The sequence below is a fragment of the Manacus candei genome, unplaced genomic scaffold, assembly GCF_025592945.1.
Source record: "Manacus candei isolate 608988 ecotype Guabito, Panama unplaced genomic scaffold, ASM2559294v1 h1tg000046l, whole genome shotgun sequence".
Lineage (NCBI taxonomy): Eukaryota > Metazoa > Chordata > Aves > Passeriformes > Pipridae > Manacus > Manacus candei.
The window spans coordinates 8,303,751-8,328,253 of record NW_026138094.1 but is presented as its reverse complement, the minus strand read 5'-3'; the positions used below and the strand labels follow the sequence as shown (position 1 = coordinate 8,328,253).

General features: G+C 40.0%; 1 protein-coding gene across 4 annotated transcripts in view; it reads left to right on the top strand.

Moving 5' to 3' along the window:
• Window positions 1-200: 200 nt before the first annotated feature.
• Window positions 201-24,503, top strand: part of ARNT2 (aryl hydrocarbon receptor nuclear translocator 2) — a 95,455-nt gene continuing 71,152 nt past the window's right edge. For 2 of the 4 annotated variants that reach the window (XM_051796953.1, XM_051796950.1), the window contains exon 1: window positions 202-423. In XM_051796953.1, coding sequence (XP_051652913.1) covers window positions 393-423 — 31 coding nt within the window. In that variant the 5' untranslated portion in view covers window positions 202-392. Of the gene's footprint in view, window positions 424-19,184; window positions 19,330-24,503 lie in introns of those variants that run through there. The other 2 variants (XM_051796951.1, XM_051796952.1) reach the window with 2 other exon arrangements.

Genomic DNA, 24,503 nt, shown 5'->3' with positions numbered 1-24,503 from the left:
CCCTCGGGAGAGTTCGCGCCCCGGGGGTCGCGGGTTCGAGCCCCGCCGGAGCCGGGGCCGTTGCGGGGCCGCGTCGCGGGGCACCCTGGCCGGTTCTTGCGGGGGGTCCCGGGCGGGCACCCGCGGCCCGCGGGCCCAGCGCACATGTGCGGCCGCCCGGCACATGCTCACTGAGCGCGGCGCATGAGCAGAGGCGGCGCGGGGCCATCGGACATCTTGGGCCGCCCCGCTCGGAGCGCGGAGCGGGACCCGGGGCGGGAGGAGCAGCCGCCGCCCCCGCGCCGCCCGGCCCGCCCGCCCCGCCGCCTTCCCCCTCCCGCGCCTCCCCCCCGGGCTGCTCAGAGCATCCCTCCGCCCCTCTTGCATTTGTGTTAATTCTTCTCAGAGACAAGATGGCAACGCCGGCGGCGGTAAACCCTCCCGGTGAGTAGCTGCCGCCTCGCCCCCCAAGTGGCACAACACGCCCCCGCCGCAGGCTCGCACCCGCCCGGCTCGGCGCGGCCCCGCAGCCCTGGGGCCGGGCGGTCCCCGCCGCTCCTCCCGCCGCCCCCGCTGCGGGAGAGCCGGGCCAGGAGCCCCCCAGAGCCGGGAGCCCTGGGCGGGTTCCTCGGGAACGAACAGTTTCGCATAAGCATCGCGGGCACGGGGCAGGAGAGGAGCGGGGTCGGGCAGCGGGGCACCGCGCGGACCTGTGCGTGCCCCGCTACGAGGGGCAGGTTTATTGTCGGGCGTGCGAAGCCAAAACAGGGTGTTGAAACTGACCAAGGGCACCTCGGCGTGTGCCCTGTGTTTATTTGTTTCCCAAAGGATGCAGTAAATATTTTGTGTTAGTGCTACAGTTACTAAGAGAAGAAACTCACAAAAAATTTTCCCTTTGAATTTTTGCGTGAGGGAAGACATTCCCTGACGTTTCGTTATGTGTCTGTGAGATGCAACATCTATTTTGTTGGGTACTTGATGAAATAAAGTGAGTTTGGATGAAATTACATATTTGGATGAAACGACATATTTTGAAGATGTACTTGGGTCGACTTAGTGTGAAGCAACAGGTGTCTGACACTAAAAATAAGTGAGACAAGGAATCTTGCACTGAGCTCAATACTAATGAAAAGTGTTGTTATCAAAGGTCGATTCCTGGTTTACTTGTTTTAGTGTGTGCTTGCATTGTGTCACTTTTTGGAGAGCCAGGTTCAGTTCTGACAATTAAGGGCTTGCTTGAGTAAATGCCAACTAATGTGTAAAGCCTGTTCATTAGATTAAATCCTTCTGTAGTTGGTAGTGTAGCTGTCATGCTGAAAGTAAATATTGTGATATAAACAATTAATTTGGTTCAGTAAGTGCCAATAAATTAAGCAGGAACTGATATTTGTCAATCAGATTAAGTTTTAATGTCAGAATTCTACATATTAAATAAAAATCAATATTTAATGGAAGGTTATTAAATTAATATTATTTAGTTTCCAGGATACCATGTTGCACATGAGAATGGAGAGTTTCACAGTGTGCACTCACAGCTACAATTCAGTGAGTGGTGTTGCAGACAGAGGAGGATACAAATAGCCTTTTTTGACAGGGCTTTGGTTTGCCATTCTCCCATCTGCTCCTCCGAGCTACACACTGGAGGAACAGCCCTGACTGCTTAGAGGTCAGTGCTGAAACTGCTGAATTATAGCAGAGCCTGGTGCCCCTTTTGCACCAGCCCTCTCCTCTTTCTATTTCTACCTGCCTGCAGCTGAAGCCACAGAAAGATGTGGTTGCAGGAGGTACAGTGTGCATGGATTGCTTAGCCTTGGAGTAGGGCTTTACCATTGTTCCCCTGTGACCGCTTTGGGAAATGAGAGAGTGTTATGGGATTATGGAAGAAACTTCAAAAAAAAGAGGGAAAGAAGAGCCAAGTGTGTTGTCTGTGTGCATCTCTGTGCATCTGATATGGTGAAAGTTGACTTGCAGTGTGGTCCTCAAACTCTCTGAAGCACAGATTGATGGTCTGCCGGAAGGATGAGGAAATGTGTTGGTTTCCTGAAGTGAACCAACATCTTCTGTAAGGCTGAGGTTACAGAGCATCATTTCACTCCTCGTCTGCGCAGTTGGAATAGATCTGAGCTGAAAGACAAACTCGCTGGCTGTTAATGATCCTCCCACCTTTTCTGTGTATAAGCATTGTCAGATGCAGCTGTGCATGGACAAAGTCAAAATAAGGGGTTTTTGGGCAGTGAGGAGAGGAGACCTTTGATCTGTAGCATAGTGCTGCATTTGCTCTACCACGGACAGCAGAAGACGGAACTGTGTGAAATACCTTGATTTGTGCTGTGGCTTTTAAAGTCATAATTTGTTGCTTCTGCTATTTTTTTGCCTTAACTGCGAAGTGGTGCAGAGAAACAGTCAAAATCTGTAACGAAATTATTTTAATCCTGCTATTTTCTCTTGGGGACAGATCCTCAGCTGAAGGACCATGAAAGTAGCCCTGTTAGTGGTAGCGAAGCTGTGCTGCCTTGTGCCAGTTGACTTTCTGATCCGCAGTGTTAGGGGAGCACAATAGAGAGATTAACTTGTTAAGCATCTTTAATGATGATTAGAAATTACAATATGATTAAATTTTTATTAAGCAATTGTCTGGGGTTCTAATAACAGTTGATAATTTAGGCAGGACATTAACTTGCAGCTACTACAATACAAATACATGTGATTTTAGTCATATTCTAGGCAGTGGAATGGGGATTAGCTGAGACAGAAAAGCTGGGTGTTCTGTAACTCTGGAACGTCTTTCAGTGTGGGATCTCTTGGTTCAGAACCATGCACTGCTCTGCAGTAGCATCTTCTCTCTCGCAGTAGATGCAGATTTATCCGTTTTCTCACTGTTCTTTTTTCAATGGCCAGTTTGAGTTGGAGAAGTTCATGGGAGTGGGGGCAGTTGGCAGCCTCTCCAGGCTGGGGCTCATGGGAACTGCAGTGTCAGGGACTGAAGTGTGGTGGAGGTCACACCACCTCTCTGGGCTTCCTGGGCTGCGTTAGATCTAAACTTATAGTCCTTTTTGGTGAAGGTGTTTGTCCATAGCTGCAGCTGGACATTGCACTGACAAAAATGGGGGCTCTGCGAGATAGGCTCCTTCCTCTTCCTGCATGCTTAGCTTTGGGAACAGATCTGGTTAGAAGTACTTTGTTCGTTTGTCGTAATCTGGATGACTAACTGGAGTGTGAAACACAATACAGGTGTGTGGGAAGCTCATCTGCATTGGCACAAAGCATCAGAGTTAATTTATTTCCTCCTGAAACAAGATTGGCATATTAAATGGGATTTAAGAACAAAAAAATTGTGGAGGTGTAACAAGCATTTCATAAATTATTGCTTGCAGCAAAGTAACTTAGTGCCATGTCTGTTTCAAATGTGTGTATTTTTGGAATGCAAACTTTGTCCATAACTGTTGCTACTTTGGGGTCAAACTTTGGTTAACTTGTGTGCAGTACGTGATGTGGTGGTTTGTGTATTAGCTAAGTTGGATTGAAAACAAAACTCTTAATGAATGTAGGATTTTTTTTTTTTTCCTGAGACATTGCTTGGTCTTGGGTAATGAGTTCCAGTCTGGCTCAGTCCAATGTGTGAGCAGCAACTTTCTGCTGTGGTCAGGTGATGTGAAATGAACTGTTTGTATCCTTTCAGTTCCTCCTGGTGAGGTATCCCTATGGATTGCCAAAATGCCACAAATTCAAAAGTCAAGTTAGGAGAAATCATGAGATTTTTGAGTTGATCTATAGTTACCTTAGAGGGAAGATCCCTTAGGATGCATTTTTGGCTGTGTTTTAAGATTTTGTGAATCCTTAGGGGTATATCCTTATATTTAATTGAAAAAAACCCCCAAGCCTGGGTTGTTCATGTAATCCCTAAAGCTCCTTTTAACATTTTCTTTTTAAGCAGAGAGCCCAAAATCCAAAGGGTATGGAGAACAACATGTCCTCAAAAGGGCATCTACTTGAGATTGTCTTGAGGTGGTGGGACATGAGAAAAAAGAGTTGCTGGGGCTTAAGTATGATCATTACAACCACAGCAGCTCATGAGGGGTACTTCTAGCCAATGGCTAATTCAAGATGTGAAAAAATTGGGGTTGTAACTTGTAGAAAGATGATTAAATAAGCTCTCTTTGCTTCCAGTTTGTAATTTTATGTCATATCAGTGAAAGCTTGTAACTCAGCCCTGCATCTGAGCTCTTGTTCTAGGCAAGTGCACTTGGTTCTGGGAGTTGGTTTTGGTTTGTTTTTGTTTGTTCAGCTTGGGAGTTTAGTGGAGATAAATCATTCTCCTGTTTCAGCCGGACATTCTGAGAACCAAATAATTTGTTACCCAGTTTTACATTTACACTCAAGTTACTGAGATATTAAGTGCTGTGGATGAATTTTCTTGATGCTGCCCATTCCATATTCCCATAAGGAACTGGCTTTCTAAAGCTGACAATCTGGCCATTCTCCAGCTTTCACACAGCTTTGAAAGTGATCATTAAAAAAAAAGGATCTACTTCAGTCTATTAGATTTTGAATTGTCTGTTCAACTCATAGCCCAAAAGTGGTTGTGTTTTATTGTTGCAGTTCTGCCCTTCATTCCAATGCAGCCGATCCAGTAAACCAGGAAATGGATTTCACTGCATCCTGGGAAGTAAATGGAGTGTTCTAGTGATGGAGGTTTTAATGAGTTCTGATGTTTCTGGGATGCAAAAAAGTAGTCTTCATTCTAAGATAAAGTTGAAAAAAAAAGGTCTCAAAAATAGAACACTCGTTAGCTAATGGAGGTTTACATTGCAGATCTTTTTGTTCTCTTGTTTTGATAGGTTTTTTTGCTGCAGAGTGGGTCCATAATTCAGTCAAACTATGAGGTGCTAGTGCCTCTTGAATTGTTCTGTGATAATGTTTTGTCCTTCAGGACTGTGTACTGAACATAAACTGGCACTGATGAAATCTCTCTTTTTTTTTAATAATTCTAATATATAGGTATAACAAAAGATTTCATTATGGGATATCTCTTCTATCACAGAATAGTTATTTAAAATTTGCATAAGTAGCTTGTGGTTAGTTCCAAATGTTTTTTCCAAGTAGAATAATGTTTCCCCATGCCTCTAATAAAAACACAAAATAAAAGAGAGATTGCTGATTTCTGTAATACCATATGGTGTTGCTGATTTTTCTTACCAGTAAGGAAAATTGCAACAGAGATTAGGTAGCAAAGGGAAAAAAAATAGGCTTTTCAAAGCAGGCAAAATAACTCTGTTGATGTAGTGATTATTGTTATTAAGAGGACAGAAATGGGGCTGTCATTATGAAGATGTATTCAGAGATTATGCTTAAATGGTTGTGAAGATCAGATATGTGTGTCGTTTAGAGTAATTTTGGGGGGCTTACTGCTTCATAACTGACAAGCAAGAATGGAAAATGCGTTAATTCAGTGCTACCTGCAGAAATCACAGTTATTAAAATATGCAGTAGAAAAGGGAAAGAGAGGTCTTTGAGTTTAAGAGATGGGAATTTAGTTCTTGGATCTTGTAGATCTGTGGCAGATTTTCCAGTCTATCTATAGCAAAGTGTCTCTGGCTGGCCAGCAGTGTCTAGAGATGGATGAATCAGCTCAGGATGAGCTGTTCTGTCTGGCCAGCTCTGTGGAGTGCGGAGATGCTGCCTTGGATGCAGAAGTGTGCACCCACCAACACAAGCTACAGTCTTTTCTGACTGTGAGAGTGTTCTCAGTAAAGGTTATGTGGGAAAGAAGTCTCCAAAGACAGAGGTGCTACTTTACTATTCTGTAACATAATCTGTGCAAAAACTTAGATTTGCTGGACGATACAGGCAAAAAATTTGACATTCCAGAAATCGTGGGTGGGCACTTGCTGTACAAACCATTGGTACAGTTTACTTCTTGCTAACAGTATTTTCTTTGTTCAGCTGTAAAGCATTTCCTGTCACCCCATCTGTATCAATCATTCTGTCAAGTGAGGAAAAGAAAAATTTTGTGAAGCTGCCTTTGTACATTTAAGTTACCTTCTGATTATAATCCGAATAAGATAGATGCACATTGTTAGCAAAGCAAAAACTTAAAAAAAATTCTTTGCCTTCCATTGCTTAAAAAAAAAATACATGTGAAAATTAATGGATTGAATAAAGCCATGTGGACCAAATATCCACTTTTTGGCTGCTCCAGAAAGAGCTACTTTGTCACAAAATGTTACAGGATTCCAGCAAAATCTGACCTTTAAAGTGCAGAAATTACGTGGTTTGAAACTGCAAGGAGAAACAGAATTTTTTAATGAGAGCTGGTTCAAACTTTAGTTTGGGTAGTCAGAATTTCAAATGGATCTCGGTTTTATTGTTTACATGGATTAATGTCTGTAGTCATGCGATCAGCAGTGAATTAGAAGCTGTTTTCAAGATAGATGTAATTTCCATTTTTTTGTACCCAAAGCACGCTGGTCTTCCTTGAGCAAAGCCATCTGCGCAGGGAGAAAGAGAAATCCTTTGTTTTGGATACTCTACATATTGATGAATGTTTCTAAACTTTCTGCTTCCTCTCCTTTTTGTCAGCTTTTTTTCCCGTTTTACCTATCTTTAGTATTTCTGTCCTATGGTTTCAACCCTGCTTTCCACACTTAGGTGCCTCTACCTTTCTCACAGCTCCTGTAAGTACCATATTTTCTCTGTGGAGCTGTGCTGAGCTTTGTATTGACTTCTCAGTCAGTGTTGTTTAAATGTAAATGAATCCTGGCATTCTACTGGTGCTACTCCCAGGTCTTTCAACAGCTTATAAATTCAGATTCTGTTCTGTAGGGAGCGTCTGAAGTTCCCCTTAGAGAAAAGTGGTACTTTTCTGTTGTAAGTAGCAACTGTGCTGCCTTCTGTGTAACCCAGCAGGTACTGTAAGGTATAATGAGTTGGCTCAAATTAGGAGCCTCTATTAGCTTGCATCTGCCCTAGATGTGTATGTGTTGCTGTTTTGTTCAAGGACAGCTCATAATATTAATTTCAAATGCTTAGATTTGAGCTGCTGCAGGTTTTTCCCATCTGAATGTCAACTGCATGTGACAAATAGAATAATATAAAATAATTATAATTTTTTTCTCTAATCAACCGAAAGGGGTGTTGAATTGTTTAATTACTGGCTTTGCCAGCATGCAGATGGAAAGGCTTTTCAGGTAAGTTGCTCCTACAAAATGCCTGAAATGGATAGTAATTAACGACTGGCTCTTCATTGGTATGTTAATTATGCTGCCATTTGTCCTGGTGCCTGTCGTTCTTTAAATGTTCAGTTACACTGAACTGAAGCGTTCACTTCCTGGCAAACACAGAATGTATCAGAACAGTTTGACTCTCAGATATATGCAAATATTTTATGGGAAGAGGCATGCCAGTAAATCACTGAGCTGCAAAGAACAAAAACAGTGCATATTTGTATTCTTCAGAGGTAAAAGCAAAACCTGTTTCTGAGGAACATGCAGGCCTGATTTTGAAAAATGGTCTCTAGTACTCTACCAATAACAATCCAGAACACAATTCCATGCAAGTAGGTCATTTTAGGGGCTTGTTACTGCTGGCTCTTTCTATTAGTAAAGGTAGGTGGACAGCTGGGTGCTGTTAAACGCCCTTGAAATGCACATGCTTTAAAACTGCAATATCTGGAATGATGAATCAAACTGGAATAGAAATACTTTTAAAACTTGGGATAAAACTCATTATTTTGAATGCAAGGAGAATTAAAGTAACTTCTTGTGAATAGATCACATTCTCAAATGTTATTTAATTTAGAGTTTAGTTCTTTAGAAAATGCAGATTGTCTTCTGTTTTCCGGACAGTACTTTGCAAAGTGCATCCCCAATCTCCAGGTACTGCTGCAATAAATAACAGGCTGCATCTGATATGCCTCCAAGTCATTCAGTAATGTCCTGGAGAAGGGCAGGCTGCTGAAGTTATGTGGCTGACCAGCATGTGAGTATGAGTCTAGTTAGTATTTTAATTTGCTAAGCTGCCAGATGCAAAGTGGTTAATCTGCCCAAGGCATGGTGACCCTCAGCAGGTGGCAGAAGTCAACCCCTGAAATGAGGTGCTGATTGTAACAGTAGCTGTGGGAAGTGGATTACAGTAATAAAATTAGCTGTAAAATGGCACTGTGTGTCACTGCCCTCTGAGTCATGCTTCATCTTTTAATGGACAAAAAATGTTGTTGTTGTTGGTTCTGCAGAGCCAACATGGGCTTGGGTGAGCTGGATTTCCATTGTGTTGTGTCCAATGGAATTGTGAGCAAAGTTCCCAGCTCAGTTTTGAGTTCAGCTTTAAAGACTTAAAAGTGCTGTTAGCTAGAAAAGCTTGGTTTGAAATGCTTAATTCTGACGTTTGCAACCACTGAGAGGCAGCTCATTTAGCATCGGTCTGTGGAGGCTTCCCTGTGAGAGAATTTGGGAAAAGAGAGGCCAGTCTGATGAGGCCAGTCTGATGACTACTCCCGTGAGTCATGTTCATGTAATAGTGTTTGGGGACACCAATGGTTTCCTCAGATTTAATTTTATTTTTTTTAAAGCATTTTTAAGAGATCCACTGGCTTTCTGCATATTGCTGGCTCACTCTGAAAATGCTCTGCACTTTCTGTAATGCGTAGTGTTTTGACCAGTAAAAAACAAGGCTCTGTAATGAAAACTTCCCTTTATTTTAATGAGATTTTTCAGTGACCTTAGAAATACAATGTCAAATTATTGGAACTATGTAACGAATTAAGGATTTCTGGGGATAAAGTTTCCTCTGCTAATTTTTTTTGTTTTCATAAGCAATGTTTCTGGTTTATGAGAAAAAAAAAGAAAAAATAAGTGTAATTTGCTGTGCAATCAGGTTTGTGGGAACAGCAATTGCATCTTAGTTGCAGTGTATTTTTGCTTACCAGTGAAAGTTTGAAGTGTGCATTTTCATTGTTGAAATTAAAATAAACGAACCATTGCTAGGAAAAATACAGGAGTATTTTCAAACTCTTTTGTGAGGACTGGAAAATAAGAATCCTTTCTGACTGCATGAGGTCGTTAAAAAGGTGCACTCAAGTCCTAATAATTAGTCATCACGTCCTTTCTTGCAGACAACTTAGCAGACCAGAGTTTCTGTGAAAATAACTTTGGGGGTATTCAGCCCTTCACTGGCTGTGAAGCACAGTTTATGTGGCAGAGGTATCTGTCTGTCTGCACTGCAGGAGGATTGATGCCTCCTGCCCACTGGGTTCTGACCATCCATGATCCTGAGCAGGCATGAGGTGTTGAGGACATGTTTTGTTCTGGCTCTGCAATCATAGCAGGGATCTCCAGGAAAGGGGAGAGGGGACTGCTGGGATTAAGAATTTCTTAAGTGAACGTTAACCATCTTTCCTGAGTGCCACGCGTTGAGGCCTACAGAGTCCAAATTTCCCCATTTCCAAAACACCTTAATATGTGTAACGTCTCTGTAGATTCCCTGCCATCTCTGAGTTAAGGTTGGTCCAAGTGGAGCTATTGTGCTGGAACTGGATTCCCACTAAGAACAAAACATTCTAGATCAGACTTGTGCTACATGGAACCACTGTCCAAAAATATCCCATTACAGACATTTTAGAGTTAAGTATAAAATTTCCATTATGGATACTAACAGAATAAGACAACAATGGAGAATTTTCTTCCTTCTTTGTTGATGGTAGTCACTGTGAAGTACTTGGGTGTATACGAGTCTTTGGGTTCCTTGTAGTTTATTCAAGCTTGAGACTTAGATATTGAATGATCACAGCTGTTGGGTTTTTCTTCTAAGTTAAACCTGAGTGTTTCTGGACTTTCTGTACTCTCTGATGTCTTCTCGATAAACCAAATAAACTTCTACCTTTCGAGATACAGTAGTCTTTTGCTTAAATGTATGTTGATACTCTTTCACTGTTCAGACAAGCTAACATCATACATTTCCTGACTCAAGACTTAATCTTACTTTTTTAATGGTCCTCCTCTCTGCTTCAGAACCTTTTGGTTCTGAACTGTAAATGGGACTGAGGCTTATAATGGTCTTTAACATTTTAGTGAAAGCTGCCAGTGCCAGTATCTTTGCTCTTCCCTTTTGTTACTTGTATTTCTCTCTCCAGGTTCCATGCATGTTTTAAAAAAAAGGCACGTAAATATATAAGTAATGTTTGAGGTTAGGCAGCTGTAGGATGACACTGTAAATGAAATCTTAGCACTGGTGTACAAGAGCTCAGTTAAAAGATGGGTGGTTTTACTTGTTGGCATTTTGGTTGAGTAGAATCAGTTGGAGATGTGTGAGTGGGTGGAAGGAACATTAACGTGAAGTTCATGCTGAATTATGTTTTGCTTGAGGAAAACTATTCATTACTCTCATAGCTGGCACATGCCTCTTTATTCCTTCTCTAAAGTAGTATCTGACGGCTCTGATGAAAAGGTTGATATGACATTGAGGAATTGGTTCTGCCTCATCCACTGATGATGTGCAAAAGCCTTTCTGCCCTTGGCAGAACTGAACAAGCCACAGGCACTGTGCCAGTCCTCCCTTTGCTCTAGGAAGGGCATACATGTGGTAAATGGTTCAGGGTGTGAGGAGTCTTGGCTCCATCTCTGTTACCTGTGGAGGTTAATGACGTTTTATTTGAGTTCAGCTCCAGAGCTTGTTGTGTCTCCACCTAAGCCCCTCTGTTGGTACTGGTTTTTCAAGGTGGTTTTAAGGACAAAATGTTCTTTCATCATTGCTAAATTTAAAATGAATGTGGTGATTATGAATAAGAATTTGAAAGACCAGTAGATTGTCACTGTGCAGGAGAATTCTTGGCTGCTACAAACTGGCTGCATGTCCCCTGTGTGTCACTGGCTGTCTTGTGTCTGAGAACTGAGCAGGGAAAGAAGGCAGGCTGGTGGTACGGGCACAGGACAGGGCTCAGGTTTACTACAGATTTCCTGCTGAACCTCTGACAAGTAACATTTACATGCCACAGTTAAGTCATGTGATTTTTGTTTCCATTTCTCTTACCTCCAGTTTGCATGTTCTGTTTATAAGACTGTGTATTCTGGGATGTTTTTTTCATTTGTGTCCATTATAAAGTGACATATTTGCGGGAGAGTGTGAAGTGTCTATCCTGGAGCAAGCAGAGAATATTTTCTTTTTCATAGCAATGTCCTAATTGATAATGTTTTAATAATAGGCTTTTATTGCAACCACATTTATGTTGGATTAGCAGAAATTTTTTCTCCCTTTGGGAAGGAGCAGAGATAAAAAAACAGAATATGTAGCTTCTTTCTCACTGGAAACAGCAGTTACTATTTATTCCAGGCACACGAATAACCATTAATTTGTATTTTCTTTACAGAGTAGATGTGATATTTGGATAGTGTGCTTTTTAAGTGCCTTAGCAGAATATACACATGACAGATAGTTATTTCACTAACTAGCAACGATCCACCTGACTTTAAAGTACTAATACAGGTTTTACAACTTATTTCTTGTTGTCTTGACTTATGGTTGTTTTCAACACTTAATTTGCCTTTGAAAACGCATTAATTTGTTCTCATCCAGTTACTGTTTGTATTAAGATTGAGAGCAAAATGTACATTACTTCATACACCAAAGAAAGGATCAAACTATATAAAAAATACAGTTGCACTGAGATAAAATTCTGATATAGTTTTCGAGTGTTTATTGTGTATTTGCAAGTTGAATTTGAAAGTAGGAAAATGCATTATATGGGGGTATTTGGTTAGTGGGTTAACTCAAACTGCTCTTTAATTCAAGTCAATGAACTGTCACTGGAAGTAAATAAATTTCCAGAAATTAAATCATGATTCTTTCTAATGTTGAAATAGAAATCATAAAGTACTGGTAGTGATTTCTTGGTAAATGCATTTGGCTGCCACTGGTTGTTTGCTTTGTTGTGCAGGGTCCCCTGTAGTAGCTGGAACCTCATCGCCCAGCTTGGAATTCAGACTAATCTTGTGTGTCCTGTGTACTTGTCTGGGCTGCTCTTCAGTCAGCAAATAGCAAAGCAAAAACCTTAGTTTGGTCAATATTTACAGACAAATAATAAGCTTGTTTTTTAACAAACATCCAGTTTGTTTGCAGTGAGGCTTTTTTCAGTATCATTCTTCACTTCTGTATTTGATATATCCACAGAACTGTCTGTATACTTTTGGGAGCAAGTGGCTTGTAATGGATGTCAAATCATGTTTAATATGAGTATGGTGACATGGAAAAATAATGCTTTGTTGTTTTATGCTTTCTTTGTTTAGTAGTTCACTGGTAGAACATCCAGTGAATTCTTGTATTCTGTACTTCTGAAAAAGCAGTAAGAACCTGGCTATTACTGATTGCTTATTGAAAGTCTAGCAGAGCCTACCTGAAAACAGCATTTTCTCTCTTATTTTAAGATTGGTAATTTCAGAAAGCAAAGTATAAAATTCAGTATTATAAAAGCTATTCAGGAAATAGCTCTATGAAGAAGTTAATCATTAAAATTTTGAAAATTCATGAGACGTTTTTGGGTGTGTAGTAATCCTAAAGTAACACTAAGAAATCTTAGAGTTATGCAGCAGAGCATAGCATTTTGTATTTTCTATATGCCATAATGATGAGCTGTGCTATTTGGAGCATTTTTGTGGGAATAAAAAATTCTAGAATTTAATGGGAAACAAAAAGGCAAATGCAACTACCTTTGAGTATCCAAAAGCCTGTGAGCTTTTGTTTTGGATTTTGTTGCTGTAATTTGTTTGTTTGGTTTGGGTTTTTTGTTGTTGTTATTTGCAGATATGGAAGATATAATATGTGAAATGAACCAAAAGGCAAAATGTTCTAAAAAGCATTTAGTGAAGGAGCAGTGAAAGGTGGGAAAATCACTAAGACTTTAATTGTAATTTTGTTTATTTGCAGAAAAATTCACAGCTTGGGAAACTCATCTGCAAAGATGAGGGTAGCTGCTAATAAGGGTTGGTATATCAGAACATTAAAGACTTCAGAAGTAGTTCTGAAGGTTGTCCTTGGCGGGAGGTTAAACTGAACACATCCAGATCACTGAGAGGTGCCAGATGAGCATTGTGGGAAGATTGCACTACTCCTTTTTGGGTGGCTTTTCGAGGTTCAGTTTGATTTGAATTGAAATTTTCTTATCCACAGCCCTTTTCCCATGGTCTGGAGGCTGGACTATAATGTTTCATAAACTGGGCCTGGGATTTGGAGAAGTGATGGCTTGGAGTAATAGATTACACAAGCAACCTGTTCACTTGTACATCTTATTTGAGTCATATAAAGTTTTTGAACCTTGTTGCTACTATGGGAAAGTGAGGTTGGCTGTTTTCTCCCATCTTTAGGGGAAAAAAAAATAAAAGAAATGTTAATCAGAAAATATCCTTTGACCTGCTGGAAGTTCAGTCAGGGATAAAATGAACTGAATATTTACTATGCTCAGGCTGAGTTTTTGAAATGGAATTAAGTGTGGGATTTTTTCCCCTGCAATTTTTAGACAGAGAATGCTACCTTAGAAATTGTGAGGAAAGGAAAAAATACTAAACCACACCCTATTTTTAGAATGTGTTTTGTGATGGATAGTTATTTTCTTTTTAAGGTATTTCACATAAATATTCTTATTCTTAGTAATAAATTGGGGTATGGAAACACCTAAAAGGCCCATTAATTATTGTAACATCAAATAAGCATCATTTGCTTGTTGATCAAGCAGAACTTAAGTCATTAGTGCTATCAATAGAATGCTGTTTAATGAAAACAATAGCATTCTGATTACCTAACAGTGCCCAAGGACACTGTAAATATACTGATAATTAAGTATTTGGTGATGCAAGTTGCTGTTCTGAATGAAATTTAAAATTAACATACGCTTCTGAGGCACTCTTAAAAATCTTTGTAACAAATAACGAAGGCATTTGAAGGACATGAGTAAGTAATTTTCAATGAGTAATTTAAATCAGAGTGGTTTGCATTTTACATCTTTGTCGTTGGGCCGTGTTGTTCCTGAGCTTCCTGCAGCTCATGGAGAGTCAATGTCTTGGTTTTGTGGGTGAACCACAAAGAGCTCAGGTCTTTGAGCCCAGCTTGGTCAGTGGCTTGCAGGGCAGCTGGTGGGTCACCACCACAGCAGTGGTGGTGGGTTTGGTGTGATGTAGTTTGACAGTCACCACTTCCTCAGAAATAGGATGTGAAGATCTTTCCTGGTCTTCCTTAACAGCCCCTCCATGACTTGGCTCACTAAGGTGATGACCAGAGAAGATTCCTCCTGCTCTGTTGCAGGTCAGGTACGACCACTTCTGTCTCGGTCTGGATTCTTGGATTTTCAAATTTTTAAATTTAGGATGAATTTTAGAAATACTTGCACCTGTGAACTTAGACAATGTTTTCTCAATGAAAATTGATTGAGCCAAGTCATGGAATGAATTCATTCACAAAAACATCTCTGCTCGTTATTTCAGAAATATCTTGTCAAAGTTCTTCCAATGTGAACCAAAAGTTATAAATACTGCCTTGAATGCTCATGAAATCCCCTGACTTCTACTGTAGTTAACAGAAAATATGGACAAGTGATGTTGGCAATGACTTTCATGTGAATTTTGTGCATTTCTGGGTAGAGAGAAGAAGTAAAACTGTTGAGAGAAGACGTTGGATTCCTTGGAAGGTTAAGCTGCTCCCGATTTGCATTTGGTTTAGATCCGGTTTGGTCAGTGTTGTAGACAGATTTATTACCAATTAGCTTTATTTCTTTGCATATTTATAGCTATTGAGTAAGTTTTATGTAGTTATTAGGACTTTAAAGCACTGTTGACTTTTTATGATGTAAACTGGAGAACTACAGTATTGATCTTGGTGGTTTCTTTCTTGTGTATTTTAATAGCAGTTTCAAAACAGTTTCCATAAATTAGTAGATGAACTTGTACATGAACAAAATAGATTTTTGATCAAGCACTGATACTGTTTGAAATCCAAACCAGCTTCTATTGCTGGAAGGTAGTTGCTAGATATAGTAAAAAGCCAGACTTCTTGATAGAAAATCATAGAAATGTTATTTTAAAATAAAAAGTTTGAATATGAATGAATAAAAATGAAAGCTTAAATGATGTTGTAGTGCAGATAAACTATCAAGCAGTTACTATTGTTTTTATTTATTTATCATAAGACAGTTGCATAGGACTTTATAAAAGGAAATTCGCTTGCAAACATTTTTGACTTATATTTTGAATTATATAACAGAGAGGAAAAAAGATGAGTTTGGAGAAGGACAGATAGCAGTGATGGTATAAAACAAATAATGAGTGATCTAGAGCAAGGGCATACTATGGAAAACACTTGATTTGATTGCTAATAAAATAAATTATAGTGGTAATTGGCTAATTTCTTATATTTGTAGAAGAAACACGTTTAAGGAATATTCATATCCACTGCTCATGAAGTAAAAATGTGCTGTCCTGTCCCAAAAGTAAAAATTTTCTCAATCCCAGCTTGTCTTTTCCAGCACTGGCCAAAAGCAGGTGCTTGAAGGAGTGTAAAATCAGAAGAAGCATGTGTGGTGCCTCCCTTTGGTACCATCCCACCCTCCAGGCATGTGTGACTCCGGAGGCTTCTTGAGACAGGCATGACATCTGATTTGTAGAGCTCAGTGAATTTCCTTTCCTCAGTTTTGGACAGGCTCTACTAAAACCCATGTAATTTTCTAGCATCCTCAGGTTCCCATTGCAGGGAGTTTGGGGCGTCCAAAGATAGTTGTGGCTTGTCAGGAAGGCTTGGCAAAAATAGTAAGGGTGTGGAAGATATAAAAGGTGACAAGGGGGAAGTTGTGGGACAGTCTGACTGTAGCTGAAACAGTTTCATGTTGCCCTTGAGGAGAGGACTGGCTTGGGGTGACTCCCAAGAGGGGACAAGCAATGCAGTGGGAGAAGGAATCTAGGTTTACTCTTGTGTTTTATCTTTGTAGTCATGAGGGTGGCCAGCAAGGGATGTGACAATGTGCAAGGCAGGAAATGAGGAGTGGTTGGATGAGAGGGTTTATCTTTCTGTATAGACGGAAGTCCAATCTCAGTAAATCTTCGGAATGCAGAGGGAGATGTGACAGAACATGCCCATAACTGAAATCACAGTAAAGCTGATGTACAGTGGTGTGGGTTATTTTTTTTTTTAACTTGCATTTGAACAAATTGAGAGTTACCCAGTATACTCTGTGTGTTTACTGAGCAGCACTCATTTTACCAGGACCTTTTAACAATTAGTGATAATCTTGTGGGGCAGGGCCATGTGCAAGTGTTTTGCCTAATTCAGTGTTATTATGCCTGGCTTTAGTGTAGCTTCAGCTGGTCTCGCAGCTTCCACTTTACCTCCTGAAGTTTTACTGGATGAAATACAGCAAGTGTTTGTTTCGAAAAGGGAAAAAATTGTCCTGTACATGAATTTCTAATTGAATGCCAGCTAAAACAAGCTAAATGAAACAGCCTTGTTAAATGAAGAATTAATGGACTGAGTGTGATCTGTCTCTGAGAAACCTGAAAGAAAGTCACTGCAGTTTATTATTTTTTTCCTGGTGTTTGTTTGCTCAGGCTGGGTGTGTGCTTTCACAGTTTGTGTGAGTTCATTAATGGGTCAGCTTTGGGCGCTTCTGCATAACAGAACAGCCATATATGCTGTTTGCTCAGTCTGATGCTAAGTAAAAAGTATGGAAAATAACATTGAATGTTACCTTCTGTTTCTTGCACACAACTTATAATTATGCAGTTATTTTTGGCAAATACAAAATGTCAGAGAAGGAGAGAAAATCACCATTCATTTCAAATGGAAATGATGCATAGGGAGCTTTGTTTTTTGGTAATTTACTTACTACTTTTGCCATGTGTCAGTAATATCAACCAAAATAATGTCAATAAAACCAGGGCAAATTAATAGAGAAGACAATAAAGTGTAGAATTATGTTTTATCAGTGCATGTGTATAATGGCCGAAGACTGTCAGGTTCACATTCAGACACCTCAAATGGTCCTGCTGCTGTTGACTACAGTTTTACTGTGACCCTTCATGTAAGGACCTGCCTCCCTTCTTTTAATAATGTTTCCATCAATCCTGAAACAGCCTTTCAAAGCCAGATTTTCATCCTCTCTGAAAACCGGCCTTTTACAGTTGCTGCCCTACTTCCCTGCGCGATTTGCATGTTCACTTTCCCACTTGTGACTATTTATACCTGAGACACTTGCCAAGTGCTGGAGGCTCAGGTTGTGTTTTCAATGTGAGTCTACCCCAGGTCCTTGGAGTTGTTTCTAGCTCGCTTTCCCTCATGCATTTCCAGGCCTTGGTTGTAGAAGTGCTTTTCTTCTAATGCATCGGTCCATTGTAATTGTGGTCCAGACCTGGGCACTGTTCTGTTTGTCACTTCTGCAGTGAGAAAGATTGTCAAATTTTAGAGGCAGGCCAGGTGCTTAAATTCAGGTGCATCTTCGAGTTCCTTCTGCAGTGCAGGTACAAGCCTTGTTTTAATTCTGAGAGCACTTATTGTTTTCCAAGACTAGAGACATGCTCTCAGGGCAGGAGCCATTTAAGCCTCTTTTTTAACCTTTCCTCCTTTTTTTGAATTCCAGCAACCTCTTTTGAGGGGAATGGTCACAATTTGGCAGGACTTGTCAGCAGTTGGATGTATTGGCTTATTAGAGGGCGTACAGGGAATAGTTCACCTCAGTCAGAGGCTGAATAGGTCAAGAAGAGATAACAAGGAATTATGAATAAGAAGTGGAAAAATAGCCAGAGAAAAATTCAGGGTCATAGGTGCCATGCCATTTGTCAGGAAGATAGGAGGAATGACAAAGCAGCTACCCCTTCCCTTCTTCCCAGCCTAAGTTTAGGTAGCAAAGTGCATTTTCTGTCTATGCCTCAAGTTTAATTTTTAGTCTATAGCATTCCCTGCAGTAGGGGCAGAAGTGTGACTCCAGGTCTTCTTCTGGATCATGCTAAAGACCATCCTGAGTTTATTCAGTTGTATATGGGTTGTTGTTGGTCGTGCAGGCACTGAGCATGGATGTGGTCCCCACCCTTTTCTTATGCCCTGATATCTGTGAAAATTGTTGTACCTTGACCACAGGATAGATATTAGATATGGATGGATGGAATTACCAGACATGACTGGAATAAACAGTGATTAACATGAAAATAGGAAATAAAAATAAGAATATTTTCAAAATAGCATTCAAAATCACATAGTACTGTATGAAATAGTTTTTTTGTTTAAAGAATCATAAGACTGACATTTTTACAACTGGGTTTTTGGGTACCATGGTTTCTGGATCTAGTTTTGAATGCTTCAGAGGACTCTGATTTTCAGTGTCAGCTGCTCATCCTGCAGAGATCCGACTTGCATTGTCCCTCAAGATGAACACTTGAAGCAAGAATTCCCCTAAAGCAGACCAAATTCCTCTTAGTCAAGGTCTATTTCTAATTCTGTGTCTGCATCCCACCTTCTTTTGCACATCCTTGTGGTGGTGTTGAACTTATAGGGCATGCAAAAAAGTATGGATTGTACTGAGATCCCAGGGCTCCATGAATGGGTTCTGTGAATACAGCAGTCAGGTGTGGAGGCACTGTAGAGTATTTCACCTCTTTGGCTTCTAATCCTGCTCTCCTGGTCTACTGATGGGGCATATGGTAAATATCTCTTGGATTTGTCACTAACTCTGGCATCTCCTCCAGAGTCACAGCAGAAAAGGCAGTGAGCAAGATGACTGGATTTGGCATCTGGAACACCAGTTAGATCACTCTCTTAAATTGCTGGTCCCTGTCTCTGCTGAACAGCCCCTCAACTGAACAGCTTCATCTCCCCCCCTGCACGTCTGCTTAACATTCACCTGTGATGCAGACGGATGATAAAGCTCTGATTTTAATTTTAAAAAAGGGAATGTTTCTCTCGTAATGTTCTAGTAACTAACCATATGCCCTGGTTTTTCTTCAAGATCAGGGGTGAGCCCCCACACAGACCCCAAAACGCAGGACATCGTGGTGGAGGGGGAAGTTTTTAATTAATTAGGGTTTATATATTATTCATAAAAGCCCTTCCTATCTTAGTAGCTATTTCCAGAACCTAAATGGTTAAAGTAGAAAATGTTAGTAATTTTGCTGCAAATAAATTGATCAGTATGCAAGACGGTTGTCACCGGCTGAATCATGGTCCACAGTTAAGGTAAACAGATCTGTGATGACATTTTCTGAGCAGAATACCAATGCTGCTACATTTCTTCCCAGAGGTTTCTGACTCTTCTTATATGCGGATAAAATTTCTCTCCTAGAAGGTTTTGTTCACGGGAGAGAAATAGCATCTTTGTAAGAATCTTCCTTAAAGGTGGGATTTCTTATATTTTGTGATTTATTTGTAATCGTGATTCTGTTGAGAGCATGGAAAGGAATGTTTTTGCTTTTCTGCATATCCTGTCGTACAGTAGATCTTTTTGATGTGGAGTCTATTTAAAGTGTCTGGCAATGGAATGCAAGTAAAACAGTATTTAACGGAGTTATCAGGAACAATGAAAATGTTTTATTTTTTATAATCTTTGAGAGTGAGCTCTGTTTTATAATCTCTGTAGTTAACACATAAAAGCAATGACTAAATATACAGCTAGATTTCTAGCATTAGTGTTTCTGTGAAATATTTTTGACTACATGATGGCTTCATATTTTAATTGGCATATTCTGAAGTAAGAGATATGATAAATTTTATTCTTAAATGTCTCTGTGCTAGGCAGAAAATCCCCTTTGCAATTGACTGCAATCAAAACCTTTTAGCTGAGATGCATCCAACTCCCGTATGACTTCAGGGTAATGAAAAATACAGTTTCCAAAGAAGTTTTTGAAATCTACTTTCTCAGAATATTTAAAAGAACATTTTAAGATCTCTGTGTATGATGCTGTTGATGGGAGAGGGCACATTTGTAATTCTGTGTTTAGGCTTAGATCCACATTTACTTGGAGGTGATTGACATCTCAGTCATTCTATGGATTAGTGGCTGGAAATCTGTCACATTTGTATTGATAAAAGCAGAATCTCCTTCGTTCAGTCAGATGCTGGTATCTGACTTTAATCCCATTTATTACAGTAGATGCTGAAGGATAAGAGAGCCCTGTGGAGAGCATGCTCAGTAATAGCAAACCTGGAACTGGTCGTTAAAGTCAATGTCAGGGATTCAAAGTCTCTTGGAGTTGGCAGAAGCATTTCTCCAGTAGACTTTGGATTTAAACCTGGCCCTGTCCGTGTCTGGTGTTTGTAGGCAAGGGGAGTATAGTTTGGGTGCTTGAGTTGCTAAAACCAGTGTAATTAATAGGACCTTTTGTAAGATGGACTTAGAAAGTCTTGTCATGCACGGCGTCTGGTTGTATTTCAAAGCTGCACAGCAAGATGCATGGCTGTGATTTCTGGAGAGAAGCAGAGCAGAGACCATCAGCCCTGGAGCTGTGTGGTGCAAACTGTGAAGACATCTGGCCAAAGAGCTGAACTTCTCTGGGGGATGCCTCAGCAGGTCACAACATTTGTGTCAGAGACAAGTTAAGGCTGCACTTCAGGTGGTGGTTCTGGGGTGGGGTTCAAGATTTAAAGTTTGGCCTTAAGAGCCATGGTTTAATAGTTCTCTGCCTGAGAAGTCCGGGTTCATCGTGGCTAATTGCAATGTCCAGTAATTCTTGCTGTGATTGTGGTTCTCATGCACTTTCACAGTATCTTTGTGCAACATTTAGCTTGCTCTTTGTGTTTTGCTTTGTGAAGAGCACAGTAGCTGTTTCTTGTGCAGATCTATATAACAGAGTTTGAGATGAACGTGGATTTTATTGGGAATAAAACCCTATGTTTTATCCCTGTATTTCTAATGTGCATTTGCAGATTGTTTTTCATTTCAAAAAGATCCCTGATTATTTTGGGGGTGACTTACGTGTGGCACTGGAGAAAAGTGTAATATCCAAACTTGGAGTGTTTAGCAGTGAAATTAATTCTGGATGGAAATGGAGGGACTAATTCTGCTGCTTTTACATTGAGCACTGACATTGTCCCTGGATTAATGAGGCCCCTCAGAGATCCCCAAGATGAATATAAGTATTAGGGGCAGGATCAGGCCTGCTTCCAGTGGTAAGACAAGAGCTGTAAGGTGTCATCTAACTGGAAGAATTGTGAGTGAAGATCACTGAAGATTGTGAGTGTTGTGTTGGGTTTTGTTTTAATAGCATTTCTGTGTTCTTTGGCAGATCTCTAGGTAACTCTGTGACCTTCAAAATTAAATATTGTATACATTTTTTTCAGCAAAAGGTAACTTCTATTTGATGCTAAGGAACATCTTTTAAGTAAAGTTATTCAGAACACTGCCTTGATGCTTGCAGATGATTTTCATGAATGTTCAGCTTGACCTTGTTTTACTTTGAGAATTATACCCTTATGCTCATGTTTTAATTTTGGGTAAAGTAAGCAGCACTTGCTTTATTTCTGTTGGAAGAAGGAAGGTCCACTCTTGGAACGTTCAATCTCAAAAAGAGAACAGCTTGTTTCATAACTTTTGTTGCGGCTGAAACATTTCTGTGAACATCAGTGTTAACATGTGTCTGGATGTGGGTTTGCTTATATGGGCCTGGAAACATGATCTTTATGATTGTTGACCTAGCATGTTCTTATATATGTATATATATATATATATATGAATATCAATATCAATAACCAACTTGACACCCTTCTGCAGTGCTGGACTTTTATACTAGTTTATGCTCCAACAGAGTAACTGGGACTGCCCTCAGTTTACGTTGATGTAACTTCACACAATTGCAGGTTACTCTTATGATTTTTTATGTTGGGTGTTTTTTAGCTCTGTGTCCAATACACACACTACACCTTTTCTTTGTTTTGTTTATGGTAATAGGCTCCCTGGAATGCCTCTCTACTACAGTATTTCTATCTGAGACTCCAATTTATGGGTGTCTTTTTTCGTCTCTCTTGTTTTCTTTCCTGAGCAGGCACAGGCAGGTAACTTCTCAGGTGCTTGGTCAGAGAAGCAGCTGATGGTTCCATCAGATTTTGCATCTGGCTCTGCCTTCCCAGGTTGGCCCTCATTTCTGAGATAACATGTCAAAGTTTCTACTTTTCTCACCAGCTGTATTTTATAAATGTAAAAATATCATCTTGTCTTTTTTATATGCTTGTGAACGAGTAGAGATGAAAGTAACTTGAGAAGTAGTTCATATCCATTCCTTTGTCTCCTTAGTTCTTTCAACTTTCAGCAGAGAACTGGTCCTTTTGTGAGCCAAGTTTTTACAACCAGAATCCATTGCTTACATTTCTGCGGAACCACCCAACTTCAATAGGGCTTCCAACACCCTGTTGGCTGCAACTGAGCACTTGGTCACATTGTCATCTCTGTTCTTGAAGTCCTCCTGTGGTGCTCTGGTGTCACTGTATGCCAAGGCTGTGTGTGAGGTGCTTCACTGCTGCTCTGGCTGCCCTCGCTGGGGCAGGTCAGGTTCAGGTTGTTCCCTTCTCTGTGCTGCTGTTGCTCTTGGAGTTGCCTTCTTTGCTGTATTTCCTGCCTGGCTTGAAAGAGACCCAGCCCTCTTGGTTTCTCCATCTGCAGAGCTCTGATTCTGTTGTGTAAGGGAAGAAATTCTGGAAAGTGACTGCACTTCTTAGCAGTGTATGTCCACCCTCAAGGGTCTCAGGAAAGCTGCAATGGATGACACAAGGGCTGGTGTCTCTTTGACATGGAAACTCTAAAAGTGCCTTACAAACCGATGTATGTGCAGGTTTGTCATACCTTCAGACTGTTGTATAATGGAAAGTCTTGTGATTTGAAGGGCCTGAACCTTTCCTTCCTCTTATCTGAGCTTTCTTGTGTATTAATGAGAGTGGATCCCCTGATTAATTTTTTTTTTTGTCGTGTTTATATTTGGGAAATGGAAGTTTTTGAAGACCTCTTTTTAGAGCAGTCAGCACAATGACCTTGGTTTCATTCTCCCAGGACAGTGAAGATGTACGTGAAGGCTATTTGGTGTAAAGAAGTTGCTTGTGGTATTACACTGTTTTTGATGTACCATTCTATAGAATCAAGATACTTATATAGTAACTCTTTGGCTTATACCCTTTTACACCAATGATCTATTTGTTGTAGAGTGTTTTATTTCAGGTATTTTTGGACAGTGACATAACTGAGCCTCTGGTTTGGTAGTTTGGCCATTCCTTTAACCTTTTCTTTTTCCTTATACACAATTTCTGTTTGTCCTTCCTACTTGAAACCTGCTAGCTACCCTTGTCTCTTTTATCTTCATACATGAAAGGCTGAATGTAAGAGCAGAAAAGCAACTCATTCTGCCTATCCACAACCACTCAAACTGCAGAATGATCAAAATGTTATCTGTCTGGGTCTCCCCAAGTTGACAGTGGTGAGAACAAGTGCCCTGTAGAAAGGGGTTTGCTCAACCTGTTTTGGATGTACCACCAAGCATGGGATGCATATGGGAGTGCAAGGGGGCTTTGTTTCCTTTTTAGTGATGTGTGAAGTTGCCTTAAATAGTTAACTTGGGCTTTTGGACTTTTAAGAGTAGACTAATCCAGCCTGTTTTTTCATCATCTTTGTTTTAGATTGAGGAAGATGAGGTTACAAGAATTTCTCATCACAGTAACAAAAACAATATTGTTTTTACTCTCTAAAAATACTGCTCAGAGATGATTGAAATTGTTTTACAACTACTACTTTAAAAGAATCTGATCTCCTTGATGATCTATACTGAAATGTGTTTCTGAGTGACAGGGACACTTTGTAGGTAGATTTATTATGGTTTTTACCATCTGCTTTAATAAATGAGCGAGCAGAGCATTTCAAAATGACCTTCAGTTCTGTCCATGAAATGAGTTTGAATGTTCTGAATGAATTATGGGCATTAGACTGCTAAGGGTACTTATTCTGGAAATACTGATTTACTGTTGTTTGGATGCTCATGCTTTTATGTTTGTATGGAAATATGCTAATGTACATTAATGTTGTGTTTCCAGATAGCTGCAGCTTTAGCCACAGTGGGACTTTCTGTGGTGTGGGGTTGTAGGCAGAGATCTCATTGTTTGGCCTTGTAGACTTTGTTAAAAAATATTGCTCTGTTGCTTTTTAGTTGAAGAGGAGTTAATAAAAGTAAATGTACTAGAAGAAATTCATGAAATCAGTGAACAGATAAAATGTTATTATTTGAAATGCATAATATTGCATAATGGATGTATATAAAGTATGGCAGAGATGGAAGTGCTCTCCAGACATAATGAAAGAACATGGATTCCTGTTTCCATAATTGAAGGTATTTTGTACTTATCTGTTGGGGAAAAAAACCAGGATTTTTTAACAGATTTACTTTCCATTAGTAATTATATTTAACTATAGCTCCAGATAACTTGCCAAGATTTTTTAAAAAGAAAAGTTGGAAGGAAGATGCATTTTATTTCAAGATAATTAAATGTTTTGACTGTAGATTTTACCTCCAGAGTGAATAAAGTATATCTGCATTTAA